Here is a 13,026-nt window from a genome sequence, read left to right on the forward strand (position 1 = left end):
TCTTAACAATTTTAGTGCATTAATTATAAAGTTTAATCAATCTTAAATAATAAAAAAATAAAGTAATATACAATCTATTGTGTATGGGGATGATGCGGAACATAAATCCATCCCGTACTAAATAGTGATAATATTAAAGTTTTCTCATAATGTAATCTTCTCCTCGTGTTATGGTCAACTCTGTAGTCTCTATGAAGAATAACATGCGTCAAAGGACTCGTCAGAAGTTACAGGTTGCTCCGATGACTAAGTTATAAGAGAGCTCAAAAAATAAGAAAGAAGAAAATATCAAAGAAATAAGTTAAAAAATAACTATCAGATTATATTAATGAGAATTAAGATCCTTCTTTAGAGATTAACCTCACCTTCCTTATATTAGGGAGAGAAACCTAGGAAAGGCACCTTTTAAAAAACACATATCTCTTTATAGCCAATATCATGATATTCTTCATGTATTTTCGTGTTATAGTAACTGTTATGTCTCTTCGTATACTAAGAGCATCTGCAATGGGAGATTTATGGCATACAATATATGTTATAAATCTCTTAATATAAACCCCTCCCTCATTATATAGGTGGAGTTTATAGTTTTTTTTATAAACCTGTATCAAAATCTTGGGACCGGATTTATAAAAAAAATAGTGGAGAAAAGATAGAGAGAGAATTTTAAAAGAAGTGAAGTTTTTAAGAGAGAGGTTTTATGATAATAGAGAGTGGTTTTTAAAAGAAGTAAGGTTTTTCATTTTTGATGTGATAATAATGTGGCAGAACATAAACCTATTTAAGAGGTTTACGACTACGGATGCTCTAAAAGATTGGACAAATGATAATTCAACAAGGCAAGAAGTCGGCTTAACTCAAACTGACACAATTTAGGATGGGACCACGTAGATACATTTTGTTGACTTGGAGCCGATACCAGCGATATCGATGGTATAATCTTACATAACTTAAGATTAATTAAATTTTCTAAGAAATAATAATTAAAAAAAGTTAATAGATTATATCTCATCACCTGTTGAATTGTATGATATTTCTTAAGTTTTGCATTTGTCAATTAGGTTTTAGATTGTATTATATTATTTTGATGATGAAATAGTAGTACAGAAATGAATGTGCTTACCAAAACTATTTAAAGTAATGGAGGCGGTAGAGTCGTTCATTCTGGATGAACAAAGCATGAGGTTGTTGACAACGACTCATCGCAAAGTAAGTGAGGGAGAATAAGTCAATATTGAGTGGGCAACTTTGGGTAGGGAGGGTGATGCATGTTGGTGGCCCCCACAATTTGGATCGGATGCGATCGCGAAGATAATATTAAAAGTAAAATAAATTTATAGGAACATTTTTTGTAGTGATGTTTTTTATATAAAAAGAAAAATGTGTATATAATAAATTTAATTTTAGTGAAATATATTTTTATTGATATGGAAAAATTAAATGCCAGTGGATCGTAAGATGCCCAAAAACTACATTATAAAAAAACGTAATACGATCACGGTGGGACTCGAACCCACAATCTCCCGCTCCGGAGGCGAGCGCCTTATCCATTAGGCCACGCGACCATGTTACAATGAATAGAAAAAGTATTAAATATCAACATTATCGAGAGTTTGAGATTGACAATGACAGTTCATTTTGATTTAGTGCCTTTTTACAGTGGTCTAAATTGACATCACATTATTGAGACTCGGTGCTTTACGAACCAAACCGGTAATGAAAATGGTGGCCCCACAGAACCTTATTTATCTGTTATTGGACCACACCAACATCTCTCAGACACTTTCTGTTCATGGATCAGGTTTGACTTTCAACACGGAGACCAGATTGTTGATACCGACCGATCTCAGTTTCGATATGGAGATCATATCGTTATAACCGGCCGGTGGGAATCTAGCAGACCGAAGAGAGATCAAATATTTCAGAATTTGGCAACCCATAGATCAATTACCAGTGAGACTCGAGTAAGTTTTGCCTTCCACAAAGAAAAATATGGCAACAAGGAGCTACAAAAGAGGAATATGAATTTAACTGCTTTAGTCTACAAACACAATACCAACAGAAACAAGCCATTAAGAGACTCGAATCTCAGAAGAAGAAGAGAAAAAAGGACTTATGCTGAATACTTATTTTTCACTTAGTTAGCTTCATGGACACCAGAATCCAAGGGCATTATGCTGAATCCTTGGTGCCTTCGTCTACCAGCCACAGTTTTTTCTGTATCACTAACACCACTTCCTCGTCTTCGGAATTGGCTTGGGGATCTGTGGAAGCTACTGATTCCCAGAGCAGGGCTGTCAGGTACTTCTTAACAAAATCTATGACCGGCTTCTTGTCACGGACGATCACAAAACCAGTTGGTCTGAGAATGCGGTCCATCTCGAGAAGCAGGTCTTCGACGCTGCACCCTTTCTTTTCAATGTCAGAGAAGACGGTCCAAGCATGGAGGAGGTCATAAGTACGAGGGTACGTTGAGAAGGCCTCGCACCTGCAGGAAATTGAGATTGGATGATATGATTATTACACTTTGAATGACAATGAAAACACCAGGGCATTCTACAATTATACAAGAATTGGCTCATCGCTTACTGCTCAATGGTATTCTCTCATTTAAAAAATTCAATAAAAAGAGCTAGCATTCTTTTATATCTTATGAAATATATTGTCAATTGGATACAATACCAAAAATGCTTTGATGAATGATGTGAAATAGAACCAGCAAGACTCTAACTTAGCTCATGTAATTATCAGCAAGGATGGAAAATTTTATTTATTTGAAATAGACAGGTAAGTAATCTAACAGATATGAGAATTTACTATGCAACAAATTGCACGTGGGAGGAATATAAACTACTATGCAGAAGATTCCCTCGTATGGAAATATAGTCTTACACTCTTACCAGTCATGTGTAGTGCCGATTAGGCCTCTGTCATAAACTATCTTGAGGGTGTTAGGTCCATCTTCTGGGACCACATTCATAACCCAAACAGGCACATCTTTTAGAGAAGCAGCAAACGAACCCAAGTTTGCCTTCATATCCATCACATTTCTCAGTGTATTTGGTCTGATCTTTGAACCCAATAGACTCCAGTAACTATCAACCCTCTGTTGCCAGAGTTCCTGTGAAATATGTGCATTGTCAGAAAAAGGAATCTGTTCCAACAAGAATTACATCTTTACATGCATGTCCGTACTCTAACTATTGTTGTTAACGAAGCATGATATACAATGTTATTTACCATGTCCTTTTCAAACATGTCTGTTGAAATACCAAAATCAGCAAGGCGTGGAGGAGGGGTAGTCAATCGAGCTGGCCAAGGAGCCAATCCACTTCCACTGTCTCTTTGAATCTCTGCAAAAAAGAAAACTCGCAAAAATTAGCATAAAAGGATTACAGTGAGCTATTGGTACACAACCTACCTTAACTACACCATCCAATCATGGTTATGGCAGAGCAATGTAACAAGGATGGTATCAGTGATAATAGACAAACATTTGATGAAGATGAAAATGGAAACTTTCATAGTATAATTAGGATGAGGTACTCAAAGATTTAAAACTGTCCCTAAGTTTAAAAGTTTATGCTCCTTTCCTATCTAAATATTTCAAACATCAATGTGTAATTCTATGTGCATTACTCAATGTACCTCTATCATTTACAGTTCATCTTCTTCAGTTATACATAAAGCAATGCCCATATTCTTAAAATATAAAAGTTTACTACCCAACATAAACCGCCAGAAAACTTGTTCCAAGAGTATACAACATTTTTATGTGTGGAGACAATAATGAGCCATAGATTTGATTGAGACAGCAGAAAACCTCCTGTGGATTCAAAATTAGTGATCTGACAACCAAAAAGATTGGCTAATAACTGTCAAACCTTCAAAAAAAAAAAGGTAGATCCGCTACCTTAGCGGCCCCCTAGTGCCGGCTCCATGGATATGGAGGGAGGTTCATGCAGGTACACAGGCCATAGGCGCATGGCGGGGTAAACCCCAGGTCGTCAGTTCCTGAGAATCGACCCCTGGCCATTACGCCAGATATCATGCGCCCACCGTCTACGCTACGCCCTTGGGGCAACTGTCAAACCTTCAAAAAAAAGGTAGATCCGCTACCTTAGCGGCCCCCCTAGTGCAACTGTCAAGCCTTCAAGAACCTATGAACGGTAGTTTTTCCATGATAAAAGCTTGCATGTATCAATACCAAGAGTCGGTTTGGAAAAGGTAACCCAATTAAATACAATCACTTGTCAATTACATCACAATATCCATAATACATCAGTAATATGCTAAATGTGAAACTCATGAGTCCTAAGTGGGATTGTACGAAATTAACACTGGAAAAAAAAAACACTACAATTATGTTTTCCTGGCTACACATTACTTTGTGGCACCACTATGTAGGCATGGTTTAACAAGCAAGAAAACAAATTCAGGCAAACAACCTCATACTTGAACATTGAGCATAAAATAAATCACAGCATTTCTTTATTGGTAGATAAATATAGTGGTTGCTTCAATCAGTAAAAAATTTACAAGAAAAAAAAATCATTAATTAATGTTAAAAAATACCTACCTTAAGTGGAATGGAGTAGGTACCAAAGCTTATGCTAGAGAAGATAATTAAAGGCTTCTGATTGAGAAATACAATAAAAACTCCTAGTTCGGCACAGCATAGTTTAATTCCTTGTCATCATTTAAATCCTCTAATTCAGGGGGTCAATGTCACATTTTTCACTTCATCTAAAATCAGTATTTTTCAATTTTGTGGGATAAATAATGACCTATCAGCACCTTTGAATAATAAAACTAATCAAAGAAAAATATACAAAGCATCTACACAATGAAAATGCAGGATACCTCAATATATAGAGATCTATAGATAGAGATGCTATATATAGAATCAATACTTCCCTATAAAAAATTTAAAAACTCACGCTCAGAGTAAGGAGTAATGCAAGCCTCCATTGGGACACCCCAAACTGCATCTGGATCATTATTAGGTTTACACAGAGGCGGCTGAGTTCCTGGTGCTCTCTTCATGTAACAATCATTTGTCAATGGTTTTACCCATATTACAGTTTGGTTCTTTTTGGCAGCAATCTTCCAACACATTCGTTCAACCAGTGCACTCATCTGTTTCCAAATCCTCAGGTCTTCTTCATCTTGTGCATATGCTTCAGGAGATGAGTAAGCAAAATAGCCTCCAGGCCTAAGCAGCCTATCTAATTCAAGCAGAAGGATTCCATCTCTTTGCAGCCAATCAATTCGACATCGAGAACAATGTGCAAATTCAAAAGATCTGCTTGGATAAGGAAGCCTCTTTGTCCCCAGTACACCAAGGTAGGCAGGAATTCCCCTCTCGAGAGCAAATTGAATCTGATTTTGATGAACATCATTAGGTGCCAAAGACATAGCTATAATATCTGATGACAAGAGATATCCTCCAAAGCTAGCAACTCCACAACCAACATCAAGAACTGATCGGACCCTTCCTTCATTATTTAGGATATTGTTTGAGAAGTTAAGCATCTGACAATCCAAATAAAGAATTATTATTTTTTGTTTCAAGACAAATTAACGAGCAAACAAGATAAGAGACCGCAAGGGAAAATAAGGCCCACAGGGAAGCACAAAAATGACTAGTAAATTGAAAAAAGGAAGACTTGATTTCATAAACATTCCAAATTCGTGAATGATAGGAGCAATTATATTGAAAAGAAAAAGAAAAAGAAACTTCTCACAGCATTAATTCATACAAAAAGTGGACTTACATTTGCAAGGTGTGAAATATATTTACCAGCTCCATAGTGAAAATGAGTGCCGCCTCCTGGAAAAACAATCTTATCTCCCTTTACAACCATCCAGTTCTGATCAGATTTCTCATGTGCTAGATGTGTGTGAGGAATGTTCACTTGCCAAACTTCATCTCGGCTTTTTGGCCACTTTATTGGTACCTACAGCATCATATACCAAAAACAGGTAACAGGTAAGTACTTACAAGACTCAGAGACCATGAAACAGAACAGTGACACAGAGAATGAAGTAAAATGTCCAGAACATCTCTGATCTTGCATGTCTAACCTTGTACCCAGCTGGTGGGGGAATCAAACAGTTATAGTGCCTTTCAGGCTGTGGGCAATGTCTTTCATAATGTTCCATCACAGACAAATCCAGCTTAAGTCTTGTCTGGTATATAAGATTTCTGTCCAGGCAAGGAATGAGCTCTGAATGTCGGTCATCGCAGACCTGAAGGAAGTAAAGAAAATTAATTAGAGTTTCCAAATCCATAGATGATCCAAGAGACAAATGGCTAGTTCCATGTGCACTTACAGGAAAGCTTTTTGGTACAGGACCATCATCTCCCTGCTGACTAAAAATAGACTCATCTGATTTGCCTAACTCTGAATTATCCACATTAGACCAACCAATCGTTCTCGAAAATTTAGTACCATGCTCTATTGCAGAGTTAGCATAGTTCCCTTGAGTACCAAAGAAGGAGCCATAGTATAGAACCAAAAAGACTAGAAAAAGGAACCCAACACACAATGATGGGATCAAGTGTTTCTTTTGGCTGCCATCTCTCCCCCTTATCATTTTGAAAATAGAGCTCTAGTGGAGAGCCCGGTTTCAGGGAACTCAATATATCATCTAATACCACTTCCTAATCCACGTAGTCAAACATACGGTAACCTGCAGTCGCAAGGATTAAAAACAAGGCAGACTGTTAAGAATTCAGTGATCTAGCGTACAACAAACCTCCAATACAAAATTACGAAGAAGAATCACAGAGTACTTTGAAATTTCAAGAATAAAAACCCACGATAATCAGATGTTTCAAATAATGTATTGGTGTTGAAAAAATTGTAGCCCGTTAAAGAAAAGGCTGAACTGAAATCAATAAGCATATGAATCACATGATCTCAATTTCTAGATTGTCAATAAAACAAATAAGAAAAAGGATAATTGAAATAACGAAGAAACCAAAAGAATCAAATATAAAACAAAGTGAAAAAGCATAGAATTTTGCAACTATACTTGTGCTTGCAGCACAGATGGTGGAGAAATCCCTGAATAGCATGCAAGCAATAAGTTCACCACTAAAAGAAAGGAGCGACCCAGGAATCCCGGCCACACAGGTCGTATATTACCAATAGACCCGATAGTTTCAATTCTGGAAATAAATCTAGAAAATTTGCGAGTCGAACCCAGAATAAGAACTCTATCGCCCAAAAAGAAACAGATCTAATTAATATCTACAGAAAAGATCAAAACAACCACGAATCGCCAAAGACTGACAAATAAAAATCGCAGCCCAGATCGCAACAGGAATCGGAATGGAGTCGAGAGTGGTTACCGAGAGTCAAAAAAGGGAATAACTGATGGCGGCGATTCCTGCGAAACCCTAAGCGAGATCTCGACGGAGCCCAGCTGAATGGGTTGTTCCTGGCAGAGGCGGAGCGGAGGAAGTGGAGGAAGAGAGAGTGTGGGAGAGATGGAGTGAGCGAGAAGGAGGAGAGATCCGATCTGGGAGAGAGCGAGAGATTTAAAAAAGTGACTCGGAATTGAAGAATGTTTGCGTCGGCAACGAGTCGATGTGATTGATCGATAAGGATAAGCGTTTAAGCTTGACTCGAATTTATCAAGGAGACATTAAAATTATGTTTAAAAAATCGTCAAAGCGCGTTGACACCAATATTTTTTTGATCAGCTTTAAAAGCATATTTTAATTTAATAATAATACTCATGCTATTTTCACTTTTACTCAAAAATATCTAATGAGATTTAATTCATATGATAAAACTATTACATAAAATAAATCAAAAAATGATTTGGTATATTACAAATGAAATAGGATGAAATGAGTATTATTAAATACATAATTGTTTTGAATATATCAATCATTTTCTTATTTTCATTATAAAAAAAATGAATAATAAGAAGTAGAGTCAGGTAAATCTTTCTCTAAATTCATAAAACTCTACTTTACAAGTTGTAGTTTTCAAAAAATACATTGAAAATATATTTTTACTAGAAAATAAATTTAGGAAGTTATTACAAAATAATTTTATTAAAAAAATAGACATTAAAGTGATAGAGTTTAAGAGAAAACTAAAAAGGTGAAATATATATAAAAATATGATAATTTTGGTGTTGATTTATTATGTACTAGTCTTCATCAAAACTAATACATTGTCATTTTCTAATTTATATAACGTCAGAAAGCTGAGAACTAAACCCGGCTGTGAGTATATTTTCTAATGAACCAAATGGCACATGGTCAGGATTGGTTAATTGAGGGGCCGCAAACATGCAAGATGGCCATTCATTTGGTTGTTGCATGTTGGCAGTTTATTGACTTGGGTAGTCGCTTCCTTCTCCTTGAATACTGGAGCTCCAGAAGCATCCTGTTTACATTAAAAGATGGTAATGAGCATGTTTAAAATTCCTGGTTGTAGCTTGAAGTTGTTAGTGGGTGTATTTATATGTCAAGACATTTTTTATATATGTTGTGGATAATTATTTAATAAAGGTAAAAAATTTATTATTATTTATTTATTTTTCTGTACGTATATGACTAATGATAAAGTCCTATATATTAATGGATATATTAATTTGAAAACAGTTCTTGATCGGATAGATATCTAGAGGGGACATGAATATCTAGATCAACGCTGAGTATGACCAGGTCGAGATAGACTGGAGGGATGGATATCCAAGTTGTACTTGGGGTGCCTTGAGTTTAGAGGTACACTGGACACGATCCGCTCAAGAGGAGACCACATATTAAGCATCATTGATTATTCTTCTTATGAACGAGTGTAACTATCTTTTGACTTGAGACCTTCATTTATTCTATGCGTAGAGTTATGTGCTTTGACGCCGTTAAAAGTAGTTTTTAATCAGATTGTGATTAATACGGTAGTTGGGTGTATGACAAAACGTAGAGAGAATAGTGTTGAGTCAATAGAGGATTCATCGCTCTCTTGGATTAGAAGTTAACATCCTGGCCGCTTGATAAAGATATTAGTAACTCAAAATTCATGGTCATGGGAGGAATGATTTATCATTCAAGAGGAGTCTATTATATCTTGGAAATCAAGTAAAACAATTAATTTGGTAATGATGCATAATGTATCGAATTAATTGGGATGTAGACTTTAGATGAAGAGATTGAATTACACAGTAATCGGTTCAATAGTGGTTTACAGTTTATGACTGATATTAATTTTATCGCGTTGGGTGGCTAAAAACTGTTGCTAGACGATTACTTTAGTCTGTGTATGGATTTACACTGTCTTCGTGTATAAAACCTAGAGGGTCGCACGCATAGCACGTAGACATGAACAATGGTATCGGAAGCTAGTCGAGATTAAGATCAAATATGGATTTATTTGATACAAAGAAGAGAGAATTCGAATAGCCATAATCATGATAATTAATGGAGAATTCGAAGAGTCATCATAATAATAATTAATGAAGAATTTGAAGAGTTATTATAATGAAGGTTATAAATGTAGAATTTATGGAGTCTATAAGTCTTCATCTTCCTAATTAATGAAGATCATAAATGATGAATTTATTGAGAACTTAACTCTTCGTATTCATTGGAGGCTATAAGTAGTCATCCTCGGAAAGATGCAAAGGAGAATTATTCTCTCCGAGTTTCCCTCGTCAACTTCTTCTTCGTTCGGAAGAGATCGTAGTGCTTCCAAGGCTTTGTCGATCCAAGAGGCTAGCACCTAACGGATCGTGTCAAGTTCGTGATCTAGTGCACGTGGATACCGCTAGAGGAGTCACACGTGAGGCTCTTATCTGTCTTATTTGTCTGTAATATTATACCTATCGAGGATTCGAAATATGTTTTTATATAATTTTGTATAAAACTATATGTATCACGAAAGATCTATGATTCATTATATGTCTTCCGTTGTGCTATGAACCCAACAGAAGTAACCAAATTAACACTGAACATTGTTGCACATACCCAAGCAAAAGAAATGTGAATTCCTTGCTGTCCCCCTCTAGATCGATCTCAATTAGTTTTCGCAAGTCAGCAAGGCTTGAGTTCTTCAACACCTTAAGCTTCCTGATCAGACCCCCAGAAAGTTCCTTTGAGGCCTCCAATCTCACATCTATGTCTACAAATGCATCAGAGTCAATGTGATTAGGGCTGTTGTTCTCCTTCATATTCTAACAGGAGATGCACATCTTTTGAGTTCCTTATCGGTTGACTTTTGCGTTTTTTCACGTTCAAGTGAGGCAAGTGGTAAAATAAATGTGGAAACTGGACTTTCCTTTAATTTTGTGTCAGCAACCAGCTTGTATTTAGGTGTGATCAGTGGCTGCTCTTCTTGCAGGCCCAAATTCGATCCAAGCTCCTTGCCAAGTGCTAATGGAGAAGGTTGCTTATTCTGATCCTGAGATCCGCACTTCGGTGGACTGGAAGTTTTCACTTGTTTGGCTAGCTCTCTGTGTTTGCCACACAGTCTGAAAATATTTTGGATACGCGTTTTCCTGGCAGATGCAGGATTTTTAGAGTTTCCAGTGAATCTGTTTTGCAATCCTAACCAGCAAGACAAGGAACCGATGAAGACAAGGAACTGATTCCCCTGACCAAAGAAGTCGAGCCATGAGTTTTCTCTGACAACTTCCTTGTCGATCTCATCTTCAATGCTCTCTCTTCCTTCTTCATCTTCCTCAAATACCGTGCTAAGGCAAACCTTATCAGGGAATCTGAGAATATTGGCATCAGACTCCTCTTCAATCGGCACGAGACACGGATCCAATTGGAATGGTTCTTGTAACTTTCAGGTTGGCAGGAGTCCTCTCTTATCTCTTTTACTATATTAGTATCATGTATCTCTCGCATGTCTAACTCCATCGTTTTCATCATTCCTTGGTTGCTCCATAAGTTTCTAGCCACACCAGTCTTCCACCATCTGTATCCTGCAATACCTTCTCACCGAGTCTCTGCCTTAGCATATCAAGCTCCTCTTTCTGCAGTAGCGTTCTTTCTTCCATCTTTGTCAATTCAAATTTTAAAGTCTTAGGATATTCCTCTTTCTGCAGTAGCATTCTTTCTTCCGTCTTTGTCAATTCAAATTTTAAAGTCTTAGGATATTCCTCTTTCTGCAGTAGCATTCTTTCTTCCATCTTTGTCGATTCAAATTTTAAAGTCTCAGTTTTCTGGTCAACCTTCAAGTTGATCTGTGATTTCCTTCCTTCAATGTGTTGGAATTTTGTTCTGAGCTCTGCTAGTTCTGCATCTTTCTGCAACAGTTCCTTGCGGGCTTCATCACGTTCTTTCTCTTTAAGTTTGTTCTCCATTTGTAACGTAAAAATAAACTCATTCATGGCAACAATTCTTGATCTCAATGTTGGATATAATTATCCTTATTTGGTGGGTTTATCTGTAAGTTACACACATGAATACGATCCGAACCCTTTAAAGTGATCTAACTTATGTCTAGTGGATTTCGGATAATTGGATGTGGATCTGTAGAACCTATAGTCCCGCATCTATTATCATCTATTTGCTGATAATAGATGTTTAGTATATATGGATTTATAGTCTCACATCTATTATCATCGATGGGCTGATAATAGATGTGCACCATATAATGGGTTGGTCCCCAGAGGATTAGGATAATCTTGAGACGTCTCTTCGTTCCCCATTGATGAAGAGAATCCGGCACCGTCAATCCTAACTCCTCCGGAAGGCCAACCTTCTTCTCCTCCTTCTTCTTCCGCAGGATTGTTGGATCGACGAGCTCTGCACGAAGAACCATGACGATTCCGCAACATTCAGGTTCTTTGTAATTACAGTATTTATTTCCTTATGCCGTGTTCTCGATGAAACGAAAATTCATGCTCATATATTCTTGTTTTTCCTATTCGAATTCTTACTTTGATTGTCTAGAATTCATGCGGCTTATGTTTTACGAGAACCATCAATTGATATCAAAGCGAAGGTTCTGTTTTGTTGTTTTCATTGGCAATAAAATTTAGGTTTTTGTCGATTTATTATTTATATGCTAGATTAAGTCTTTCCTAGTTAATATAAATTTTTAATCGTCGAAAATCATATAAGAGAAAATTAGAATAGATTTATTTTTCCAGTTTTTCGTATTTCTACGAAGAATACGAAGAACGATGAAACTCGTCACTATTTAATCTAATTTTAGATAAAATTGTGATGATTCAATTGATTGCTTTGGTCGAGCAATCAATTGTCAAGTCCAAAAATTTTGAACATAAATAATTGAAAATTTTAATCAATAAACAGTCTTAAACTGATGACTACATTAATCGATTAGAATTATTTTAATCGATTGAGATTATTATTATTATATTCTTCTGTCCATTAAGTTTTTTTTTTTCATTAAGGCTACTGTTTCAACGAAACAGTCTCGAGAATAAATAAATAAATAAATAATAAATAAAAAAATCTACTGTTTCATTGAAACAGTAAAAGGAAGAATAAAAAAAATAATAATAATTACTGTTTCAACGAAACCGTAAAGGAAAGGAATTTTTCCAATTTTTTTCATGTTTTGTTAAAAACAGTATAAAGAAAAAAAGTTACATTTTTTTGTTATAAAAAAATGCAGTAACTTTTTTTTAATGCATGAAAAAGAAATTAAATAGTATTAAATAATTTAATACTATTTAATTATAATTATAGAACTCGAATCTTTAGCTTCTTAAGAAGGGTTCTATGTATAATCATGTAGTCACATATAGTAGGTTTTCAGATCGACTGAGATAATTGATTGGATCTATCAATCGACTACCATAAGGTATCAATCGATTAATAAATCTAATTTCATATTGTTAAGGCTGATTAAATAATTTCTGTTCGAATTAGGTTCCTAGTATTTTCTTGAGTCTATCTACACAATGTGCTACTAAGTTGAACTAATGTGTCGGCCCAAAGGAAGACACCTTAGGTAGCTTTAGTGCATTTTGTGTTGGTAGACGTATATCTATGCTAAAAGTAATCGGCCCAAAGGAAGGTTA

General features: G+C 35.9%; 1 protein-coding gene, 1 non-coding gene and 1 pseudogene across 2 annotated transcripts; all 3 read right to left on the minus strand.

Moving 5' to 3' along the window:
- Positions 1–1,492: 1,492 nt before the first annotated feature.
- Positions 1,493–1,565, minus strand: TRNAR-CCG. The gene has a single exon. It is a non-coding gene; the product is annotated as a tRNA-Arg (tRNA).
- Positions 1,566–2,007: 442 nt separating this feature from the next.
- Positions 2,008–7,617, minus strand: LOC121995870 (probable methyltransferase PMT3). The gene is made up of 8 exons (XM_042549639.1): positions 7,361–7,617; positions 6,337–6,696; positions 6,088–6,252; positions 5,778–5,960; positions 4,941–5,535; positions 3,241–3,353; positions 2,901–3,121; positions 2,008–2,488 (listed from the first exon to the last, which is right to left on the minus strand). The coding sequence occupies exons 2-8, from the start codon at positions 6,598–6,600 to the stop codon at positions 2,173–2,175; spliced, it is 1,857 nt and encodes a 618-aa protein (XP_042405573.1). The 5' UTR covers positions 6,601–6,696; positions 7,361–7,617; the 3' UTR covers positions 2,008–2,172.
- Positions 7,618–10,190: 2,573 nt separating this feature from the next.
- Positions 10,191–13,026, minus strand: part of LOC121994625 — a 34,270-nt pseudogene continuing 31,434 nt past the window's right edge.

Source organism: Zingiber officinale, chromosome 6A (genome assembly GCF_018446385.1).
Source record: "Zingiber officinale cultivar Zhangliang chromosome 6A, Zo_v1.1, whole genome shotgun sequence".
In the NCBI taxonomy this organism is placed as follows: domain Eukaryota; kingdom Viridiplantae; phylum Streptophyta; class Magnoliopsida; order Zingiberales; family Zingiberaceae; genus Zingiber; species Zingiber officinale.